The sequence below is a fragment of the Squalius cephalus genome, assembly GCF_949319135.1.
Source record: "Squalius cephalus genome assembly, chromosome: 11".
NCBI classification, from domain to species: Eukaryota; Metazoa; Chordata; class Actinopteri; order Cypriniformes; family Leuciscidae; genus Squalius; species Squalius cephalus.
In genome coordinates this window covers 13,466,719-13,492,339 of record NC_137132.1, presented here as the reverse complement: position 1 = coordinate 13,492,339, position 25,621 = coordinate 13,466,719, and the positions used below count along the sequence as shown (strand labels likewise).

Genomic DNA, 25,621 nt, shown 5'->3' with positions numbered 1-25,621 from the left:
CAAGCTATTTTCTTCTTCATGAGACATTGTGTGTGTATCATATTAACTTATGTTCTCAGTATGGGGGACACCATGGGGATTTCTTACCTCATGTTTTACTGTTGGTATTAATCTATCAATCATTTCCTGCATGCCAAGACTATATTGAACACAGACCGTTTCACTTTCTGCCACACATAAACAAAGACATTATATTCGATATCCCACTGTTCTCTGCATAATAGGAACTATGTGTTTATGTGAAATGTTGCACTGAAAGAAAGCTTACAATAGTGCTCAACCACTTCCTGGAACGTTGCTCTTCATAGTGATAAAAGGTAACTGATATACATAAATACAGCTGAACTATGCTCTGTAAGGAAAGGTGCTGCCTTAAATGTTTAAGTACAATCAACTTGGATGTTTAAGTCATTTTAACTTAAATTACATTAAACTAACTTAAAAAATTATTTGAATCTTGTATAACTTAATAAAATTTTAAACTTATTTTGATGAGTTAAAGCAATGTAAAAACATGTTGTCATAACTTATTGATCATAAAAATGATTTTCAGTGTGCCTGAATAGTAATGATGGTTTACATGGTTAGTAGATCTTAAAGCTACACTGTGTAACTTTTTAAGTTGATTCTTAGCAAAAAACACTTTGTTCTATCAAAAGTATATGTGCTCATTCATGTGTAATTACTTCCACCAACTAATAAAGTATTCTCGTAAGCGTAAAATCTGCCTTTTATAATACATACGAGCGAGTCGCTTGAATGGCGGCAGCCATGTTGCGCCTCCATCTTGAAAATACATTAGCCAAAGAGGGACATACCTGGAAATTCAAGCTTCGCCTTTCGCGTTTTGACACTCAGTGGCACCGTGACGAATGCGAGGGGGAGATTACTCACGACTGCCGGCAGATTTGAAATAATACAGCCACCGTAGGAGTGAAAACGCCCTCGGAATTGAAAGGAACAGAAACTAATATTCACTGGGTAGTCATATACAATTTCACCGCTAGATGGGGGAAAATATCACACAGTGTAGCTTTAAGGGCGAATACGTTTTTACAGTCGTGGCCTAATGGTTAGAGAGTCAGACTAGTAACCCGAAGGTTGCGGATTTGATTCTCAATACCGGCCGGAAACGACTGAGAATCCCTTGAGCAAGGCTCCTAACCCCCAATCGCTCCCAGGGTGCCACAGCAAAAATGGCTGCCCACTGCTCCGGGTATGCAGTTTGCAGTGATTCTGTGTTCACTCACTGCTCCTAATGTGTGTGCACTAACTTTTCACTTTCTTTTTCTTTTTTTCCTTCTGTGTATTGATTGAATTGCAGTCTGAGCTGTGGTCTGGAGCTCATTTGAGCTCTGCTTACTGCTGGTTTCCCTCATGGTGGAACAGTGAAGCTCAGCTATGACAATGCATGATGTTTATTTCGTTCAATGTTAATTTGGGATATTTTGGGGCCCAGATAGACACATAGATTTTCATTAGTGGAGTCAGATGAAGTAACGAGGTAATACATATGAGAAAATTGATTTAATGTAATCTTGTTGTGTTGCGTGATAGATACAGATAGATAGATAGATACAGATAGATAGATAGACACAGATAGATAGATACAGATAGATAGATAGACACAGATAGATAGATACAGATAGATAGATACAGATAGATAGATAGATAGATAGATAGATAGATAGATAGATAGATAGATAGATAGATAGATAGATAGATAGATAGATACAGATAGATAGATAGACAGATAGATAGATACAGATAGATAGATAGATAGATAGATAGATAGATAGATAGATAGATAGATAGATAGATAGATAGATAGATAGATAGATACAGATAGATAGATAGACAGATAGATAGATACAGATAGATAGATAGATAGATAGATAGATAGATAGATAGATAGATAGATAGATAGATAGATAGATAGAGATACAAATAGATACAGATAAATACAGATAGATAAATACAGATATATAGATACAGATAGATATATTATATTGAACTAAGTGTTTTCAGTATCAGAATCTAGCCTGTGTTTCGGGTATAACTCACTGTAATTTTAGAGTTTTGCAACCTTTTCTCTTACAGCAGTGCAGATGAATTGCTCAAGCTTGCTTGCCATCACAAGCACATATTTACCACATTACTTAATTAGATGCTGTGCGTCATTTTTAATGGCACATTTGTACAATCACAATTTGAGCACAACGCTTGTAGTGTAAAATAGGAAGGCAGTGGAGCTGCTGTCGGTTTGTTATTTGGTGGCTTGTTAACAATGATTGAGCTGTTCAGAGCGGTTCGTGCTGGTGCAGTGGATGCCACGGTTATTGTCTGTAAAAACAATCAAATATGATTTCGACGAGGACCAAAACATGACATATATGAAACAACATTTGGCTGATGTGGTTTACACCACAGACCTCAATATACTGTTGCTTCAAGTAAAACATTTTTTGAGCAGGCATGTAAACAAGTCTTTTCATTAAAACACTACACTGTAACTTGTCTGTTCTACTCATGTGTTTTGCGTATTATGATTTTCTTGTTTATTTTCACCTAGTTAACTTTGACTGTGCAGAGCACGTCAAGACTTGAGCAATCCTCTTAAAGAGTATTATGACAACAGCCACCATCAGTTAACAATCCATATTCTTTTATTCACTAACAACATGAAAGAAAACACATTGATGTGAGAATAAGTACACGATTTACTTTACTTGAGCGGTTATTGGTTTCATTGTGTGCTCTAAGCTTACCTTGTCCTGTCAGAACCTGAGGGGTAATCAAATGTTCTTCCTGGAACAAAAGGGCATCTGGCACTCCGCATTCATCACACATCTGCTACGGCTGGAAAGGTTTCCATGAGACCTTTACCTACCTTCAATAAATACGGAAATTGGCCAGAATAGATCAGGCAGATTTATATAGCAAAAGTGTGTGTTTTTTTTTTTTTTTTTATGTTGTTGTTTGTTTTATGTTATTTATTTTATTGGTGTTTTGTTTTGTTGAGAGATCACCAACTAAGTCATCATATAAATACCCTGTACATGCTATTTTCTTCATTTTTGCCTTGTATAATGTGTTAAATATGTGTTAAGAGTGTTCAGGACTGATAAATAATGAAACAGATAAATGACAGATGTTATTGTATACTATAAAGTAAAGGTAATCTAAAAAAACAGAGAGAAATAAGCATTAAAGGAGAACTCCGGTCAATTTTAACATTGAGCTCATTTTTTTGTACATTTGGAGTGCTGTCAGTACAGAGAACAACGACAAAAATCGGTGTTGCCTACACCGTGTTATCCTCTTTTTAAAATTTGCACTCTATTGACTTCGATGGGGCAAGTTTTAAACCTGCTTTTAGCCTCTTAATATCCTTGATGTGTCATTACAAGTGCACCAGCCATGTGAGTGATTCCTTTAGAGTGAACGCGGTGAATCTGACTGCAGTAGATGTGAAAGATATGAATAAAAATGATGTTTATTCAGCCAGCGCACATACCTGTATTTACATCCTGTTTTTGGTTGAAGTCCACAGTAGTCGATTGTCGAGTTCACGCGCATAGGTTTAGTACGTACGATCATGCGCCCGAACTCGACAATCGACTACTGTGGACTTCAACCGAAAACAGGATGTAAATACAGGTATGTGCGCTGGCTGAAATAACATCATTTTTATTTATATCTTTCACATCTACTGCAGTCAGATTCACCGCGTGTTGACTCTGAATGAATCACTCACATGACCTGTGCACTTGTAATGACACATCAAGGATGTTAAGAGGCTAAAAGCAGGTTTAAAACTTGCCCCATTGAAGTCAACAGGGTGCAAATTTTAAAAAGAGGATAACACGGTGTAGGCAACACCGATTTTTATCGTTGTTCTCTGTACTGACAGCACTCCACATTTACAAAAAAATGAGCTCAATGTTAAAATTGACCGGAGTTCTCCTTTAAGGATATATGGTACTGATATATTAAAAATAAGAGGGCTTGGTGACATCAACAAAAAAAGAAAGAAATCATTCATTATAAGACCAGAAACATGTATTAAGAAAGTAAATAGGGTTAATTTAGATCTCATGTTGACTTTAACTTTCTTTAACTTTCCTGCTTGTTCATGTAAAACGATGGCAAATATTCCTTTCCCCCCTCCGTACCTCCCACACTGCGGTATAAAACTGGTCTAAAACTGCCAAGATCATTTGAAATGCTTTCTTCGGGCATATGTTTGATGAAAAGTGTATACACTTTAATTCTCAACTTCATAATTGTTTTGGTTTGTGTGCAGGCTGTATGCTGTGTTTCGGCCAGTCCGCGTTCTTCCGCTTCAACCACCCCGAGGAGGCTTTCCGAATGAAAAGCATGATGCCTGAGGGAGGACAGAAAGCCAGTGTGAAAAACTGGGCCCTCACAGGTAACGCAATATCCCACAGGAGAACACAACACACCATGACTCTGGCATGAATTATCTAACGCTTACCTCAAAGCCTGTGTTAAGTAGAACGTCATTTGTGTGGAAAAAACATTCCTTCAGAGCTTAAAGACCTTGTGTGTACTGTCTGGAATAATAATACAAAAGAGTATGTGACATCTATGACATAATTGCATATAAATGTGCTTTACGTATGTATCATGTTTAAAAAAAAAACTAAAAAAAACAGAGAAAACAATATGAAACATTTATGCAAATTTGGGCTTACAGGGTGTTGCCACATGGCTGAATGGCAAGGTTTGTTTCAGTAGCACAGGTAGCAGCTTTCAGCTGGGCCCTACTGCATTTCTGTTTCAAACTGTTAGCAATACAAGCCTGCCTCGATCCCGAGTTGCACCATGCAACTTTTATGAGAAACTCATTCCTGTGGGTCTCCTGACAGAGCGCTCTACATCTTCCACTCCCACTCACAGTGCTACACAGCAGCCAATGTTTAAACAGAGCATTTACAATATTTACTGAGTTGTTTTCCTGACTTTTTCTGCTGTGTGGCAGAAGAGGACACGTATAGCATATAAACACAGCTGGTGCAGTGCATTTCCTGAGCTGGTATTAAATTCTCTCCACCATGAAAGAAATTATTTTCCAACATATCCGCTGCATTCCCATTTCCCATTTATTTTTTTCTTATTTCCCCATTGTCTATATTATATATAAAACTACAAAGCTAAAATATTTTTCAGACTTGCATGTATAAAGCTGTTCATGCGCTTTTGGCATCTGATATTTCTTTATAGACTGATTTATAGAGGAAAAGAACCCCCTTCACACTTTCTCTGTGCCAGAGCTATTTCCTCTTGCATCTCTTTTCCAGTTCAGACAGCTTTGTTGGCCATGCTCTGCTTATTTAAAGTTGAGGGGTATCTTTTACAATATCTATTTTTATCTTGCCACCCACCCTGCTCTCCAATCCCCTCCTAACTGTTCCCCTCATATTCCCTCAATATCCGGCTGCCTTGTTCTACGTTCTTGGTGATATTTCAGAATGACTCAGAGAAGCATGCAATATTTTATTGTTGTGTCTGTCTACATTATCCCATTTATTCTTCTTTGGCTAATTAACCTAAATAATAATTATATTATATTATATTATATTATATTATATTATATTATATTATATTATATTATATTATATTATATTATATTATATTATATTATATTATATTATAAACTAGTATTTACTGCATATCAGCTACCAGTTTGTGTGAGGAAAAAAAGGAGCCTTTTTTATTTAAACCCACAGCCACATCAGTGTCCATTTGAATATAGCATGAAAATGTGCACTGTTGCTTTAAGAGTGTAGGCCCCGCCCCTGCAGCCAGCAGTCAGTCACATCAGCACCGTGGACAGGGGAGGGAGGGGGACTCAGCGATGGTGTAGCGGCGCCAGGCTCACCAAGCCCGGCTGGAATATCTCATCTGCGGCGTTTTACTCCTGCCTGGGTACCGTGTGACCGGCACAGCTGGTCTAGGTCTACACTCGGAATGCGGGAGCAGTTCTTTTGAATCTGAGCTCGGTTATGGGTTATAAACCAAACGCAACGGCTTAGCGTTTCCACAGGCGTGTTCTCATCTGTAAGTAAGCTACTGATCATTATAGACTAGAGGCTGTATGTGTCAGATCGGCATACGGACGTATAGCATATGTATCATTTTATAGTTGAAGCTGTCGTGTTATTTTATGACATGGAATAATTAATGTATTATGTTCATCTTTGTGTTTGTGTATTCTTAAAACCGTTTCTTGTTCAGTGGGATTTGAATGGAAAATTAAGCCAGAGGCATCGTCAGCTGCTCTGACTTATTTCTAAACCACGATGACTATAAAAAAATAATAAATAACACTTGGAAAGGGGGTTATGTTTTATGGATTATTTGTGAGGAGTTTGAACAGAGAGTGTTTTGTAATCAAGACAGAGATTTGTGGGTTAAACGAATTAGCTGGCAAGAGCAAGATTGATCAAGTTTTGGATGTTGTGAAATCTGTTCTGTGACTCACAATCTTATGTAGACTATAAAGCCCAAATCTAATAAGTTTGATAAGTGTTACATTTGGGGTGTCAAATCAAAAATTATTATTTTGTTCCAATTTCCAGGGAAAAAATCACAAGTTGGGCATTATTTTAAGTATTGATTAGATCTGAGGTTTTCAAACTTTTGTGATGCCAAGGACCCCCAAATATGACGATTGTTTTAGGGGCCCTTTCCTAAAATATAAAGGATCTCTGTATTTCATGTATACAGGCCCATTTGTAATGTGTGAGAAACATCATTAGCATGATATTATAAAACATGTTGTCTAAAACGAAACAATTGGCTTTTGTTTTGTAATTCTACTACAGCCAAGCAAATTATTAAAATATTATTTAGAAATATAATTACAAATATATTTACAATAAGTCCCCCCCCCCCACTATTATACACTATTATATATTTGTATAAACCTGAATTTAAGTATTTCCAACAAAAAGAAAAAAAAATCAAATGTATTTTAATTGAATTGTCTTTCGTAGTAGAAATTGTTCCAAAGCAGCTTCACAAAGAACGTTACCATAGTATTACCTTGCAGCCCCCTTGCTCCCCCTTGCAGCACCCTGGGGTTTCTGGGACCACAGTTTGAAAACCCCCAGTTTAGATAATTACCATCTTTAGTTTGTAGGTCTGTCTCATTTTTAGCAGATGAACCATTTGAGATGGTCAGTTGCCTGAGAGATAGATTGAATTACCAGCAGGGCTGTCTGTGATTTAGCTATATGAGCACATATTCCTTTGACGTTTATCCTCTCAGACTGGAGCCTGGCAGACTTTTTGGTAGCCACTTTTTCTACTTGAGCATTCGTCTTCTGTGGGATTGGCAGCAGTGTTAAACTTGGAGGTTGTTGAATGGGGCTAATGGATTAAATGCATCTCTGCAGCGCCAAAAGAGCTGTAGGTACTTGCATTAAAAGCTCAGGTGTAGTACTGAGGATAATAATTGGGGTTATGCGAGGAGAAGAAGCCAAATGCATCCACTTACTCTTAAGTGCCTTTCTCGTTTTCTGTACTCGGATTGGCTCATCTGGCTAGTGATGGGAATTAATTTTGAGAATCGATTTAACCGGTTGTTTCAGTTAACAAGTTCAGCATTTTATTTACATCATGTAATGATGTCATTTAGACACAAAATATTAAATGCTCCAAAACTTTGTCCCAGTTCAGTTTAGTTTGTTGCATGATTCAGCTAATAATAAACTAAATATTATTTGTTAGTGCAATAAACAATACTAAAATTAATTTACATTTATTGGCTGAAGCTTCTGTATCTCATTCATTAACAGTCATTAAAATATTTCTAGTATGTTTTTTTGTAACATTTCTGCTATTACACTAATGTAACTTCTTTTTTGATCCGTCAGTCAAATCCTTAAATACTGTTCAAGTGCTCACCTAGTGCTCATTATCAGCTCACCTAATAGTTTGAAAGAGACTATTCTCGATTAAATTATTTGGTGATTTGTCGACAAATCGTTCAGACTGGCTTTGTGAACCATTCATTGAAAAGATTTTGATTTTTGTGTATGGCAAATGCTTATAATTGTTATCTTTTCCTTCAGATTCTGAGAACTTGGTCAATGGGAACCAGCCGTCAGGAGCGCCAAAATCTCACTTGGTCTCCAACGAGAGAGTGCGCCCTGAGCACAGTGCCATTGTCAGTTCCATTGAGAAGGACCTTCAGGATATTATGGACTCATTAGTCATGGATGACCCTCAGCCCTCTTCCTCTGAGTCAAAGAAGCCCTCTGGTCATCCTATCTCCCAGTCTCCCCTGTCCCCCATGTTAAATGGAGGGGGCCGCTTCCTTCTCTCACCCCCAACGAGCCCTGGTGCTATGTCTGTGGGCTCCAGTTACGAGAATAACTCCCCTCCTTTCTCTCCACTCTCGTCCCCATCGGCCGCCAGCAGTGGCAGCTACACCAGTCCCTCGCCGAGTGGTTGTCAGGACCAGTTTCACACGCTTCCTCCTGTGCCAGTGAGGTCTTCTAGTTACAATTACACCAGCCAGCCACCCATACCTCAGCCACGGACCATACTGCCCAGCTATTCCGGTGGCAGCAGTGGGCCAAAGGTGCCTGAGAGTCCCAGACTCCAGCGAAAGGCTCTTTTAGAAGCACCGCCAAGCCCAAAGCCAAGTCGTAGGGGGTTGAACCAAGACAGCTTGGTGGCTAAATCCCCAGACAGCCCCATACAGACTCACATTCTGCCCTTAGTCTCCATCTCTACTGCTCTGTCTGATGCCCCATCTGTCAGTCGGGTACCAGTTCCAGGTAGTCCCAGATTCACCCCCAAATTCTCCACCACATCCCCATCCTCCTCACCCTCTAGTCCCAGATCCAAAACTGCCATTGTTCTCCAGGATCGCCCCTCAAGTCCTTTCCGGGAACAGCCTCATCCAGACCGCTCCTTGACGTCCAGCCCCTCTCACCAACTCTCCCCACCCTCGCGATCTTTCCAGCCCCCCTTAGACCCCATTGTCCACATCATTCAGGGTGGACCTCCACACCCGCATCCTCGCACACTACAGCCTCCAGAAAGTCCGCGGCTGGCCCGCAGGAACCTTGAAGGGAGCAGCATGAGGGAACTTCCCCCACTCAGCCCCTCTATAGCCCGCAGGGGGGTTCCTGTGCTCCCAGGAGCTCTACCAGGAACCCTGCGAACTCCAGAGATTCCATGCCCAAGAATTGTGCCAGAGAGTCCCAGACTCCGACGGAAAGCAGGGTCTCCTACGGAGGAGCCGTTCAGTCCTCGTGGTGTGCGTGCTCGTAGTCCTTCACCCACCTCCGGACTGATGGGGGAAGGGAGTGGACGGAAAGGCAGTTTTGGGAACTCGCTGTCTTCGGCCTTCAGCCTGGGTTCTCTACCTGGGTCATCACCCCGATCCAGTCCAAGAAGCCACCGAAAGATGTCAGCAGGCCACAGGGACCTCCGGATGCCTCACCCAGGCATGAGGGAGCGCAAAAACAGCATTACGGAGATCAGTGACAACGAAGATGATCTTCTGGAGTACCACCGACGCCAAAGAGAAGAGCGACTCAGAGAGCAGGAAATGGAGAGGCTGGTAAGTGAGATGCACACTTAAAAATACATGCATTTATATAACAAAATATAAAACCAAGTGAGATTTATGAGAAATCTGACTTCACATATCCACTAAAGTGCAGTTAGCTCTGAGAAAATGTCTAGAGTCATTTCTTTGCAGATGCCCACTTGAAAGCCACATCATAGTATAAAGAATCTGTTTAAGAAATATTCCCGTCTCTGTTTGTACATGTCATGTACGGTGCTGCCTCTACATGCCTTCGGATGATATGTAAATTGCAAGTTTCTGCAGTTAATATTTTCCAGAAGAGCTCCTCAGTGTACACTGATGGCTGAATCGAATCTTAACACACCTAGCAAGCATTAGCATTTGTGCTTTTGGTGAGAATGCAGGACATTTGGAGAAAATGCTACTACACGTCTCTGGCAGAACTGACACACTGACTAATCCGCTGTCATGCTGAGGCAGAGGGCTCTGATTTTACCATGGCAACCCCATTGTTTGTTGTCTCTTTTATTGAGAGGTGGGAGGGAACAGTAGACATCTTGGTCCGGTTTGCAGCCCAGAATGAAGCCGCTGAGACAAAGGCCCCTGTGAAGTTTTATATGTGTTTGTGTCTGAAACGTCTCTTGTCTGTTTCCCTTGTAATTACCCATTGTGGCTGTTTATTTCTCTCAGAAAAGGAGGTGATCTAATTGAGCGTACAAAGTTATGCTTCAATACTCACAACAGAGAGTATCTAGTATGTTATTTGCTAAGCATGTGCAGTTCTAGTAGATGCACTTAGTACGTTTATTTGGCTTTTTGCCGATTAAATGTGCTGGAATAAATGTAGAAAGAATGAGTTAAAACAAATGAGCTCAACATGCCAATGACCTCATCCCCACAAATGTGCTTTCTCCAGAAAGGTTCAGTACAAAATAAGTCAAACAAAAAATGACCTTTGATACAGACCTTGTTCTGAAATATTTGCAAATTGTTGAGTGTACTGTATATAGCAAAGAATGTTTCCTTGGTGAAGTAAGATCTGACTTTCTATTGATTTTTTTTTTTTAGCAACTGTATGACTGTCAGCCATTACATCACTCATTATCAGAACCATCTGTCTTGTGAACTGACTTTCACATAGATATTTTGACATGATCTGGTGGCTTCTGTGGTCCATTAACAAACAGCCCTCATCTGTTTAGGTGGTTATGTATCTATACAGCAGTTTGCATATCAATAAAAAACATCAGAGTGTGATGCATCTGACATGCGAATCAGCCACGTTGAGCTCATTTGACTGCCCGGTGGCTCTTGACGAGAAGGAGCGGGAGACTACCTAGCATGACAAGCAGAAATGTGCTCCAGGGAGTGTTGCATTGGGCTTTGATTTTTGGGTTTTGACAGCTGACTGTCATACAGAAGAGAGGCCAGGACTGTGGCAAAACATCACGTAGCATGGCACGGCACAGAAAGCATGTTCACTGCAGGAATCAGGAAGGAGACAGTGGTGTTGACTGCAGTCTGCTGGCTAAATCTTTAGCCTCCATGAGCAAAGGTGGCAGATTTCAAATCGGATACTTCCAAGGTGTCCCACAACTAGCTAAGCAATGAATTTGAATGCTAACAGATTGGTTTTTAGTAGTAGGGGTGTACAGTTAGCTATTTACTAGAACATTTTTGATTAATGCACCTGAATTTTTATGTATTTTTACTGAAACGCCGAAACCGAAATTGAAGTTTTAATTTAGCCAAAAAACTTCTTTTTTTTTTTTTTTTTTTTGCTGTTTTTGCTGAAAATGGATGGCAAATTTCAGTGCAACACTAATTTTGAGGAACTAGTCACTGGATTTTGTTGCATAAAATCTTTGAACAATACTCAGTTCAAAATTACAAATATCTGCGTATTACGCTTTATTATTAGTTATCACAAAGTCAGATGCAACTAAACAGCAAGAAAAGGGTTTTCTTAAAGACTTATTGTCAGTAGGCCTTTAGGTTCAGTATAAATATGCTGTTAATGAGCTCTATGAAGGACACCACTTAGCAAACTAAGAGCATCTAAATTATTTGTTTTTTTTCCAAGGAAAATAAATCATGAGTATGTCTCAAAACTAAACAGTGTTTGTAAGTATGTAAGTGTATAATTTTTCTTCATTTTTTTGCATGTACAGCTGAGTGAATGTGAGCCAGTTCGGTGTGCAGTGCATAATTTATCATCCCTAAACTGCCACAAGGCTCCAGAGGCACACATGGTTACCTTAGATACAGCCTTGGCACACACACACTTGGCATATGGCGTCAGTCACTAGAAGACTTTTCTGTCAGTCAGCTCGAGTGCCATACTGATGCCAGCCCTGCTAAAGATGACCTCGTTTTTTGAGAGCTCCCACAATGACATCACATTTCCATTACTCTATAAAACTGACATTTGCTGCACAGTGAAAGCAGAAGTGTCAGTGAGGATGCATCCTGTTTTAGAGAGAAGTTTATTTACTTAAACACGAATGGATTTTTTAAGGGGACATATCAAACTGATTAATCGCGATTAATCGCATCTAACAAGTTTGTTCACATTAAATGTAAACAAACTTCTTAGATGCGATTAATCGCGATTAATCAATTTGATATGTCCCCTTAAAACGGCACTAAATATATTGTATTGTATTATATTATTTAATTTTATAATAGATATAAAATAAGAAATATAATATAATGAAAAAACCTCTTTCATGATATGTCATAATAAACCTCTTTCATGACTGGAGAAAAGTGTCCCAATCAACCTGAATTCACCCTACATATATATATATATATATATATACATATATATACATATATATAAAATGTTTGTTAAATATATGTCTGTGTGTTTCTCTGTGTATATATACACACACACACACACACACACACACACATTTATATATGTGTGTGTATGTATATATATTATATATATATATATATATATATACAGTGATGGTCAAAATTGATGGCACCCCTTATAAATATAGGATAAAAAATGGCTTTAAAAAATAAATCTGCATTGTTTATCCTTTTGATCTTTCATTAAAAAAATTCACAAAAATCTAACCTTTCATTGAAGTAAAAGAATTGAAAGTGGGGGGTAAATCACATTATAAAATAAATGTTTTTCTCCAAAACATGCTGGCCATAATTGTTGGCACCCTGTTATTAAATACTTTTTGCAATCTCCTTTTGACAAGATACCAGCTCTGAGTTTTCTCCTATAATGCCTGATGAGTTTGGAGAACACCTGACAAGAGATCAGACACCATTCCTCCATACAGGATCTCTCCAGATCCTTCAGATTCACAAGTTCATGTTGGTGCTTCTCCTCTTCAGTTCAGCCCACTCATTTTCTATATGGTTCAGTTTAGGGGACTGGGACGGTCATGGCAGAAGCTTCATTTTGTGCTCAGTTACCCATTTTTGTGTTGATTTTGATGTTTGTTTTGGATCGTTGTCCTGAATGAAGATCCAACCACGGCCCATTATAAGATTTCTAGCAGAAGGCCGTCAGGTTTTGATTTTTTATCTGTTGGTATTTGCTAGAATCCATAATACCATGTATCTGAACAAGATGTCCAGGACCTCCAGCAAATAAATAGGCTCACAACATATAAGATCCAGCAGTATATTTAACCGTAGGCATGGGGTACTTTTTATCCCTGTTTGCACCAAACACATCTGCTGGGTTTGCTGCCAAAAAGCCCTTTTTTTGTTTCATCTGACCACAGAATCCGGTCCCTTTTGAAGTTCCAGTCGTGTCTGACAACTGAATATGCTGGAGTTTATTTTTGGAGGAGTGAGGATGATTTTTCTTGAAACCCTCCCAAACAACATGTGGGGATGTAGGGGTTGTTTTTTTTAGGCTTTCTGACCCCCAAGACTCAACTAATCTCTGCAATTCTCCATCTGTGATCCTTGGAGAGTCTTTGGCCACTCAAACTATCCTCCTCACCGTCCATTAATACAATATAGACACACGTCCTCTTCCTGGCAGAATCGTAACATCTTTAGTTGATTGGAACTTCTTAATTATTGCCCTGATGGTCAATTTATTTAGATATTTTCTTACAGCTACTTTCTATTTTGTGAAGCTCAACAATCTTTTGCTGCACATCAGAACTATATTCTTTGGTTTTCCTCAGTGTGATTGATGATTCAGGGGATTTGGCCTTTGTGTTTCCTCATATTTAAACTCCTGTGAAACAAGAAGTCATAGCTGGACAATTTCATGTTCCTAGTCACCCTGGTGTGCTTAAAAATGTAAATATTAATGGGAATATACTTCAGAGATATTTTACTCGTAAAAAATTCTAGGGGTGCCAACAATTATGGCCAGCGTGTTTTGGAGAAAAACATTTATTTCATAATGTGATTTACCCCCCAATTTCAATTCTTTTACTTAAATGAAAGGTTAGATTTTTTGAAGGAAAGATCAAAAGGATAAACAATGCAGATTTATTTTTTACAGCCATTTTTTATCATATTTACCAGGGGTGCCATCAATTTTGACCATGACTGTATATATATATATATATATACTGTATATACACACATTTATTATGAAAACACAAACTTTTATATTAGATGTGATTAACCGATTTGACAGCACTACTTATATTATCAGGAGAATTTATTAGGATTTCTATTTGTGCTATCCTTGCTGACATATTTTAATTACACACACAAAAACATACATTATGATGTAACTCCTTTAAATGAACTGGAATGGTTGTAGGTTTATGAGGGATGATGACAGATTGATTGTAAGCTGTTCTACTATGAAGACATAACCACCTCCACACTGTTTTTAGGGCAGACACGGGTCATCTGCACAGGAGATACAAGGGGGTCTGTATGTCAAGCATCTGTCCCACTGCTCTCATGGATTAGCACACTAAATATATCAACTTTCACTGGCCACATTATGCAAAAACATCAGTGTTTGTAGCTGATGGACAGGGAAGAAGAGACAAGAAGCATCTATTGTGATGCGTTAACCCGGCATGCAACTGCGTTATGACCCAGTAAAGTGCAATTAGAATCTTTTCGATGAAGATAAAAGCAGTATCCTCTGACACAGCAAGACGCATATGAGCTCCCTTTGGAGCATTTTGTAGATGGTTTAATGTGTTCGCTTCCTGTGCTCTTGCAGTTCAGTGTAAAGTGAGATCTGCTCTGGGACGGACGAGAGAGAGAGAGAGAGAATTTGGGTAAAAGAGACAGTTAACTGACTTTCTGTGGTGCTGATTATCTGGGTCAGTGGCAGTCTTTACTCATTCTGACCCGGCTCTTGTAATTAAGACAGTGAAGAACAACACTGAGTGCTCTTAGCAACAGCACATTTTGTTATATAAAGCAGTGTTTAAGGATTCCCAGAATGATCTGTTCGACGTCTGTCCAGGTGACCATGAAATCCTAAAAGACACAGCCATTGATTCTAGAGTTTGATGCTTTCATGAAGAGTTTTGTTTTGGTTAGATGTTTTTTATCCTATACTGTCCATCACCTTTAGTGCTGATGTTCCCATGATTTAGATTAATAAAGACTTGTGACTTCATTAGTGGTGCAAGTATCACTATGACTGTTGCTCTCTGCTTGTGAACAAACTCCAAACCCCAAGTATTGAACATCATTGCATAGAACGTCCCACTTGTTTGTGGTACCAACACAAATAAAACCTCAAATAGTTTGTTGAGGAGAGGGAACACACTCACGATTTGTGGAGGAAAAAAATAAAGTCTCCCTATCTACAGCCCAAAATATCATAGATATCATAAAGCCAACATTCTACTTCCAAGAGCACTCTAGCAACCACTTAACAACACTCTATACAGCAACTGCTCAGGAAACGCTATAACTATTCAGAACACCTTCGCAACTACTTAGCAATACTTTAGCAACTCACCAGGACACACTAACACCGTGTCTACACCGAATGTAAGAGCTTGAGACTGTCTACACTAAACACGACAAAGCGACCATTGTAAATCTATTTGTTCTTCATGTCAGAAGTTGCGCGAGTGCTTGAAGTATGTCAGTAATAGAACGGGGCATCAATTTGTCGCATCACACCACACCGTATCCAGTGTAGACCGCATCACTGACAGCATTGTCGCACCGTTCGCGTCTGGTGTAGACACGGTGTATAACTACTCAGAACACCTTAGTAACACACTAGAAACAACCAAGAAGACTGTTGAAACTTTTTGGCAACACCATAGCAATCACCCCAAACAACCTAGCAATCACTTAACTACAGCAGTCATCCAGAACATGCTGAAGCAAGAAATGCAAAGTGACTATTTTTTAAGTAGTTTTTATTTGTAAAAACTGTAAATTCAGAAATAATAATTGTCTTTGTTTTTTAGGATTAAACTTTGTAGATAATTTCGTACATACTTCCCCATGCAATATTACTGTAAATCTTTTTCATTTTTACAGTAAAAATGTTTTATGGTTGACTGTAAGTCTTGCCATATAGCCTACTGTATTTATGGTAAAAAACTGAAGTCCCTGCGTGACATCACACGATTATAGTTTATATAAAGAAGTTTCTTCTAATTTTATGTGAACAGTGATGTATTTTAATAATATTTAGTATTTATTGCATTATTTTAGTGTCATATGTTACCCTGGTGTTTCGTCCTTGTGTGTATGACCCTGTGCACCATGAGTATTCGCCATGACATGTAAATGTGTGATAAAATTCAAATTATTCTTGGCCCCTTGTGCAGAGACCCTCCTCTCCCTTCGCAACGGTGTTTTAGATAAGAGCTGGCAGTTAACTATAACTGTTCAAAAGCGTGCCAGGGGATTCACACGAGAGACGGTTAGTTCTGTCCTCTGCTGCATCTCGATGATCTAAGCTTGGCCATGAAGCGACTAGGGGTGGGAATCGGCACCTCACGATTCGATTTGATTACGAGTGCTGATGCGATGATAAAACGATTGATTGATTTTATACAGATTTTCTTTTTTTTCTCACTGTGTGACTATTTGTTACTTTTTAAATCAAAGTATTTGTAATGATCCATAATGAATTTACATCTAATATATTTTATTAATAATTAAACTAATGTAAATGATTTGGCAATAAATGTTGCGATAGAGTTTGTAATTCGCTTTGCCTTTTCCGAGTTGGGTGGAAGCTTTTAAAGTTGTCCTGGTTTCCACGTCAGTGCTTTTTGATCTGACATGTGGTTTATAACAGAATTCTGCGCCAAATTTGAATGCTTCCAATTAGATCTGATCTCGCTGCGATGTTATTGATTCTGCAGTGAATTCAAACGCGTTCTCACTGGATTTCCCAGCGCTGTGCAATAACAGTGTCGCGTAGTTGAGATCGGCCCACGAGTAAACCTATTCTGAGCTCGCGCCATTTCATGTTCATGTTCTGAGCTCGCGCTCAACGTTCCGCGCAGCTCAAACGAATAGCGCGGTTTCTTTCACTTTCGTTTCGTTTCGTTTCGTTTCGTTATGTAGCCTAACAGAAGTTGCAGCTCTTATCAATTGGACAACGTGGTGATCACACCAGTGCGATCTCTTGTCGCCCATTTGGTCGCAGTCTGGAGCCCTATAGGCTACGCTACTTGCATAAAGTGTGGCTCTTGTCCAGCCAGGTCCTTTTTCCCTTCAACTTCATAGTCAAAGTTACGCTAGATTTTAATGCAGAGGGTGTATGGAGAGAGAATTGTGTCTTTATTACATGCAAGAAAATAAATGATCTGAGAGAGAAAAAAAAGTTTGAGAGAAAAAGTTATCACACTGATAGCAAAAAAGCATTTTATGAGAGAAAAAAAAATATTTGAGAGAAAAAGTTTTCATACCAAGCAAAAAATAATAATATTTGAGACTAAAAAAAGTTTTGAGAATATATAAATTTGATTTTTTTTTATTATTATTTCTGAGAAAAAAAATCTCTCTCAAAATACTTTGAAAAAAAAAAACTCTCAAATATATATTTTTTGCTATCAGTGTGAAAACATTTTCTCCAAAAAAAAAAGTGTTTCTCTCAAAACGCTTTTCTTTGCTCTCGAAGCAATTTCGTGCTCTTGTGTCAGGATTCTGCTTTGACTGTGAGAATTGTGTCATGGGCGGGGCAACGATCCTATTGGCCAGTCGGGTGAGCATCGTCTTGTCTTGGGAGTCGAACTGAATCATTATACCATTGTTCGGTTCACCGGCATAGATGCCGCCTCTGCCTTAGTAGTTGAGCACGGACACTCCAATGTTTGGGTAAGATGATTCATGGTGATCTTAGATCACGGACGTATTGCCTGCGATAATTAATGCGATATTGCTCAGCTTGTCAGTGAACTACGACTCTGTGTTAATGCCGCTTCATCTGAAAGCAGGAGATGGCGATTTACTACTAATCAAGGAACCGGCTTTACTGACGAGATGCGCATAACAATGTCATCCGATATATCGCCCAGGCCCAGCCCTAGTTCATCATATACAACCTCCTGTACAGTTTTACTCGGACTCAGAATAAACAATTTTGTTTTAAGGTCAATATGATACATTTCCTGTTTGAACCTATAACTTAACTATAACCTAAAATGATTTTTATTCATGTGTTTAGCATCTGTATCTCAGATGCTATTGAGCACTATTGTTGTGCCTGAACGGTTCATTGAACGAAAGTTCATGAACTCGTTCATATTTTGGGTGAACGTGAACTGAAAGTAGCATACTGTATTACTGCCTGATGAACGTTATTGTAAGCTCGTTCATTCTGGTGTCTGTGAACGTCACGCTCTCTCAGTTTAACTTCGTTCAACAGAGTGCCAGATTTCTATAGAGCTTTCCAGGCGAAACCCCGGCATAACGGTCCTTGCTCGGTTCCGGGCGACGGGTTCCGCCAAGAGTGACTATGTGAGTCAGAATGAGTGCAACAGCGAGTGTGTGTGTGTGTGTGTGTGTGTGAGCAACAGTGAGTGAGTGAGTGAGTGCGTGTGTGCATGTGTGCGTGCGTGTGTGCGTGCGTGCGTGCGTGCGTGCGTGCGTGCGAGAGCAATTGTGTGTGTGCGAGTGAGCGATTGTGTGTGCGTGAGTGAGTGAGCGAGCTACAGTGTGTGTGAGTGTGTGTGCGCGAGTGAGTGAGTGAGCTACAGTGTGTGTGTGTGTGTGTGTGTGCGCGTGAGTGAGCGAGCGAGCGAGCACAGTGAGTGTCTGTGTGTACTTGAGTGAGTGCGTGTGTGTGCGTGAGACGGCTCGCGGTGACTGGTCGGAAAGCAACGTGTAGTCTGACATATTTCTTGTCCATCCACGACATGACAAGATTTTTAGGAGTCAAAATCGTGTAATCTGACACCGTGACTATCGTAACAGACACAAAATTCTTGTAATCTGAACCAGGCGTATGATCACCGTGAATCATCTTACCCAAACATTGGAGTGTCCGTGCTCAACTAGCAGAGGCGGCATCTATGCCGGTGAACCGAACAATGGTATAATGATTCAGTTCGACTCCCAAGACAAGACGATGCTCACCCGACTGGCCAATAGGATCGTTGCCCCGCCCATGACACAATTCTCACAGTCAATGCAGAATCCTGACACGAGAGCAAGAAACTGCATCGAGAGCAAAGAAAAGCGTTTTGAGAGAAACACTTTATTTTTTTGGAGAACATGTTTTCACACTGATAGCAAAAAATATATATATATGAGAGTTTTTTTCAAAGTATTTTGAGAGAGATTTTTTTTTCTCAGAAATAATTTTAAAAAAAATGTTATATTTTTTTTGTTCTGAGAAAATACTTTCTCTCAAAACTTTTTTTAGTCTCAAATATTATTATTTTTTGCTATTGGTATGAAAACTTTTTCTCTCAAATATTTTTTTTCTCTCATAAAATGCTTTTTTGCTATCAGTGTGATAACTTTTTCTCTGAAACTTTTTTTCTCTCTCAGATCATTTATTTTCTTGCATGTAATAAAGACACAATTCTCTCTCCATAAGGGTGCCGGTTGGATTTCTCACTCAACCTTGCGTCATACGACTCTGTTATGTGCACAGCTGCACGCCACAGACTGTGGCATTACGTCATCAATTAACATTTAGAAAATCCATTTTTGACATTTGTGATTGGATTCAGAATCGTCCACATCCGCATCGCCAGGGGCGCAACTACCCAGTGTCAGAGGGGTATGCAGCAACAATTTTGGAGCCCCCCCCCAAAAAAAAACAAAAAAAAAACAATAACTGTGCCGAGGAATAATGAGTGAGGAACGAGTGATAGTTAACAGATGAAATAAGTACAAAATTGTCATTTATTAATAAAATTGAACTATAGGCTACTTCACAGTGATGAATCCACTGCTGAGTGGACCTCTGTCCCTCTAGGGGGGTTCAGGGGCATGCCCCCCCGTAAGAAAATTTTGTGCTTTTTAATGTTGAATTCATCAGTCTAGTGCACTTTGAGAGTTCAAAATTAAAAGCTCCAACCCATATTCAATGTGCAAATTAAACAAAGAAAAATTCAAACCTTTTTTAGTAACAGTGTCTTGTCTACATTACACTACTACATTATAATATTAATCCCATGATAGTAATAGCCATATATTGTAAAACAAATGCACTGAAAAATAAAGGAAACTTTCATAATTAGTTTTGTACTAATTTCTATACTTCACAATAATGATGTGATTTGGCCAGCCCAGTGTCAATCAAGAAAAGAACCAATGGGCCTCTGATCTACGTGTTTAATGAAAAATGTCACAAAAAAACTAACGCTGACTCTTTTTTTTATTTTATTTTTGACCAATGCATTACAACGGCACTAACACAGCGCCGCCAATTAAGCAAAACAAAACAAAACGAATGGGCCGCCGATGTACGAGTTTTATGGGCCGTTAAGACAAAGACAAAAAAAATAGCCTATTAGATGTATCGGCCCAAAAAGCACGTCGGCCCAACGTGAATCTCCTAGCCTACATGCGTGGACATCACACTTTAAATCCTACCTGTTGCCTTTGACCATCCACTTATTTAGCTGCTGGTGTATCAATTGACATGCCATCTCCTTTTCCCTCTTTCTTTTTCTATTTTTAGTCCCGACAGCTTTTTTGCTTTATCCATCTTTTTCGTCTCGTACCTGAATAAATAAATACCATCGCTTTAGCGCCCCCCTGGTGCTGCGCCCCTATGCGCCGCATATAGCGCATACCCACTTTTTGCGCCACTGCGCATCGCGATGCATCTAAGAATCGATTTTCCCCCACCCATAGAAGCGTCACAGGGAGTCAAACCGATTAACCGGATGAGGCCATTGACCACAGGCTGATATCCTCTCCTTTTTAATGCATTTGTACACATAACAGTCAAGGTCTAATATAAACCACTATTTATGGCTTGTTCTTTTGCCAGGTATCTAAAGGCCCTTAGAGAGTGTCCTGTTTTCACAGAGGATATTGCATCCCTCATGTGAATTATATGCCATATTCTGTACAATAGTAGAGTAAAATACTCAAGTTTATCTTAGCCTATTAGAGCACAAATAGACCTTTCAGTCTACTTTCAGAAACACAAGCGAGAGTACTTAATGACAGAACTTTCATCTTTGGATGAGCTGTTCCTTCAGGACTAAAATTTTAAATAAAAAATACTAATTTAGAACGTTTTTATGGTTTATCTCAAGCCTGATGAAGAAAAAGCAGACTGGTTGTTCATGCGTAGCTGTTTGTTTAGTCTAGGAATAGAGCTTTTAACAGCTTCTGTCAGATCTGAGAACCAAGTTCACGGTTGTGTTTACGCTCTTTGAGGCTATATGACATTTCCTCACAACCTTATTTAGTTTCTCAAATACTGCGCATTTATTGATGGAGTTATCAATGAGCTAAGGACTAATGTAAAAACTCTCCATTGCATTTTTGGACTCTGGATGCTTCATTTTGAGGGTGAAGCAAGGTCCATGTTTCACAGCTAGCTAAGGACTAATGTAAAAACTCTCCATTGGATTTTTGGACTCTGGATGCTTCATTTTGAGGGTGAAGCAAGGTCCATGTTTCACAGCTGCGTACGTCTAGACTTTTTTTTTATATTCCAAAAATGTAAGCTGTTTTCCTCAAACTCTGTGTGAAATTAGAGGTTCCCATCATGCTGAAGTGCAGCATGAACAGATACATCTGGTACCGTCGACTTAGTTTGTCGTGTTTTTTTTTCAAAATTATTAAATAAGAAAGCAGTTGTTTATGCTGTTTGAAATATCACATATTTCAGTAACAGAAATGGCGTCCCAGGATGTTTACTGGAGGGCTTAAATTTATTGTGCTTGGTTTAGTCTGTGTTTGAAAATATTGGGTTTTCTGCAGGCAAGCTTTGAAAAGAGGGAAGAGAAAGACTTCTTTAAAGGAGAAATACAAATTTTGTTGATGTAAAAAAACAACAAAAAAACATGCCAGGTTAAAGTTGTCATGAAATGAAAGTTCACCCTATGTATTTGCTAAATGCATGCTATAGATCTTATTGTGAACAGTTAATCTGTGCATATTATTATTATTGTGCTTGAATTTTATTAAATGGAAAATGTGCATTGTGCAATAGCCATGTGCTGGGAGATCACAATATCACGCTTTAAAATCTCTAGGATGTTTGTTTTGGATGCCCAGAACGGAAGCGATTTAAGTCTGTCTGGTTTAAGGTATTCAAACAATCCAGGCACGTCACAGCAGTAAGAGTGGCTCCCACATTGACCCCGTCACACATTTAGAGACAGAAAAAGATCAGGAAGAGCAGGGGGAGAGGCTCCGACATAGCAGGGGGTTTGAGAGGCTCTGACAAAGGATTTTAGGAGCTGTACGTTTTTGTGTCATTCCATACTGAGGGAAGACAGTGGAATGTAAGAGCTGGGATCATAAGGCAAAGCCCGTGTCTCCTGAGCTCTGATTGGTCGATGTGTGGTTGGAATGCATACAAATGAGTGAGCACAAATGAGAGAGCTGGAATGTTTCTACAAATACCATCTCTTAGTTTTTGTTTGGGGTTCCAATGTTGCTAATAAGCATCTGTGTAAAATACTGTACCATTTCACTTTGGATACTTTCACACCACCGTTGAATGTGGCCCATTTTTTCTTTTTTATTCTTTTTTTTTTTGAATGCTGTATGAATCAGACATTTTTAAGTCCTAACCGTGCCACTTAGTTATTCAGCAGTTATTCAGAATATTTTCAATGTTTTTCTTCTTCTTCCTTTAATTCAGTGAAACTGAACTGAAAAGTTTTATATTAATGTTCTTATGGGAGGTCCATCATCTCGGATCACACTCAGTTCAAACACTGTACTTATGTCTATCTGATTCAATCTGTCAATCAGTAATTTCAGAATGAATAGGATTTTTTACATCAGTCTACCTGGGCATAATATTAGACTTGATTTACTTTTAAAATAATTTATGAATTTTACTTTATGAAGGATTACACAAAAAAGTGCAAAAGTATATTTATAAAATATATTTAGATTGTACAATAATTTTTATTTATTATATAAAATGTTTGTTTATTTATTATTATTATTTTTAACTATTTATTAGATGTAGCCTACATTATTGATATACTGTGACACTGGCTTTGAATAATGGCAGAAAGTGATACTAAAAGTTATTAGACAAAGAACAATGAATAAGAGAGATTTTAGAAAGAAAGTTCAGAGGTTTTATAATTGAATACAATAAGAAAATATGATACTATATTATTGAAATTTGAACATCATGAACATCAACTTTTTTTTTTTTTTCTAAACGGGATATTAGTGGAAAATCCACTTTGGCTTGCGATGTAAATGTAACCCTTGCCGTTTCCCCAAATGGACACACACCTGAGTGAGAGCTTTGCCTTCAAGACACACGTTTTCCAAAAAACTCACAGCATAGCCGGGAGATGTGTAAACAGAGGGATACGTCTGTTCATTGCTGTCATCTGGAAAGTATGAAACGCTTAACGGTTATCCTACATACCGGTACAGTGGAAACCGTCTATATTTTTCCGTCTGGGTTTCAGCATGCGGTGAATAGTAATTTTCACATTACCGGTATTTCTCCATCTGAGAGAACATCTGACCAGCACACACGCGAGCCATGTTGTTTAGTGAGCACTGACCCCTGAGTGGGTTTCAATGAATGCCGTTTAAACTGACTGTGTTTGTTTTAAAGCCTTGATAGATAAAACAAGCCATCCACTTCAGTGAACCTCTGTGAACATTGATTCATATCATTAGCAGCCACCGGCAGAGATGTAGTGCGGTTACTTTATGTACCTACCGGCACAAACTTTGAGAAAGCAGACCAGAGAGTGTATGTGTGTGTGTTGGAGGCGGAGGGACTAGGGGCTTTATTTGTTCATCTGTCTCCGTGTGTGTGTGAGTTCTGGAGAGCTAGTCAATGAGGAAACATCTGAGAGAACCACAGGACTCGGAACTAGTGTGCGACTTTTAACACGTCACAATGAGGGTGAGTGAGTGGTTTTCATTGCATTCTTTTATCAAGGTTAGTTTTATTGTGCATATAAAAGTGTATTTAAGTCTAAATGTACCATAAAACTAGTGTTTGATTACCAATATTGGCATATTCAGTCAGTGTGCATATTCAGTAGTCTGTTCAGTCAAATGTGTTATGTGACCAGGGCTTAAACAAATTCCTTCATGTGTTGAATTTGTGCTTCTTTACAGCACAATTAAACAGCATATTGCTTTAGAAGTGTTCAGGTAGCCCCAGTTTTGATTGGAAACACTCATGAAGCTTGGCTATAAACTCTGGGATCAGAGGCTTAGCAGGCCTGTGTGGAAACAGATCAAATGATTATATTCCCTCCTACGGTTCCTTCAGCCTCTGTGTTTTTCAGAGCGCTTTTAAAACTCAGGGTGTGCCACCATGATCTTAAACAATTTCCTTCCCCTGGGGGACCTGCTAATGATGACAAGTACAGAGGACCCTTTAAACTCATAAACGAGTTTATGCACATTGGGGTCTGCTGTAGTCCTGGTCTAAACTGTGACTAAACGTCTCGTTTAGAAGTGAGAGCCTCTGTGTTCATAAATCTCTAAAATGGGTGATGTTGCTGTTGGCTTTAGTGGAGTGGCGTGAAGTGGAGATAATTAGCTGTTATTGTATACAGCAATTGCTGGTGCAAATTGTAGTTGACAAGAAGTTTTCTGTGATATCACCCCTTTGGTATTAGAAGAGCCTGGAAGCCTGAGGAATGAAAGCTTTTCGGAATTCAGACGTGTAATTTTCTGGATGAGACACCCCTGTCAGGTGAAGACATGTTGATGTGATTCTGATGTGATTGAAAGTTCTCCTGTTTGAGGAGCTGTGGACTTTTAAAGCAATTCATCATGTCACAGTTGATCAGTTTCAATGGTCTCTCTGAGCCTAATTTAAACCAAAACACGTTGGCTCAAAAATGTATATTCCATCATGTGTGCACACAGCTCTGGAAAAAGAGACCAAAATTAGCAGTTTATATGTATCTGTTTGAGTCAAATGAACAAAGCCAAGCTGCTTGAATTTTTTCGCCAGGAGTGGCATAAAGTCGCTCAACAGCAATGTGACCGACTGATAGGGAGCATGCCAAGATGCATGAAAGCTTTGATTTTAAATCAGGATTATTTCACCAAATATTGATTTCTGAACTCTTCCTAGGTTAAAACAGCATTTTGTTGTTTAAAAATGAATATGCACTTGTTTTTTCTTTGCATTATTTGAGGTCTGAAAACATGGGATCTTTTTTTGTTATTTTGACTAGTTGCATTTTCTGCAAATAAATGCTCTAAATGACAATATTTTTATTTGAAATTTGGAGGAAATGTTGTCAGTAGTTTGTAGAAGTCAAAAATGTTCATTTTACTCATTATACATATAAAAAATAAATCCAGAGAAACTGCTGATGTTGCAGTGGTCTCTTAATTTACAAAAATTATATAATGAGCTAGTACAACATGAATCCATTTTCCAAACCGTGTTTTTGTCTTATCCTGAATCACTACGGTACACCTATAATAAGTGTTTATATTCTATTTTAGACT

The 25,621-nt window shown here is 38.8% G+C and overlaps 1 protein-coding gene across 13 annotated transcripts in view; it reads left to right on the top strand.

Annotated features, from left to right (window-relative positions):
- phldb1b (pleckstrin homology-like domain, family B, member 1b) overlaps positions 1-25,621 on the top strand; it is a 77,042-nt gene that overhangs the window by 23,916 nt on the left and 27,505 nt on the right. For 12 of the 13 annotated variants that reach the window (XM_079886115.1, XM_079886114.1, XM_079886122.1 and 9 more), the window contains 2 exons: positions 4,307-4,432; positions 8,103-9,604. In XM_079886115.1, the coding sequence (XP_079742241.1) occupies positions 4,307-4,432; positions 8,103-9,604 (1,628 nt within the window). Of the gene's footprint in view, positions 1-4,306; positions 4,433-5,857; positions 6,085-8,102; positions 9,605-25,621 lie in introns of those variants that run through there. The other variant, XM_079886111.1, reaches the window with a different exon arrangement.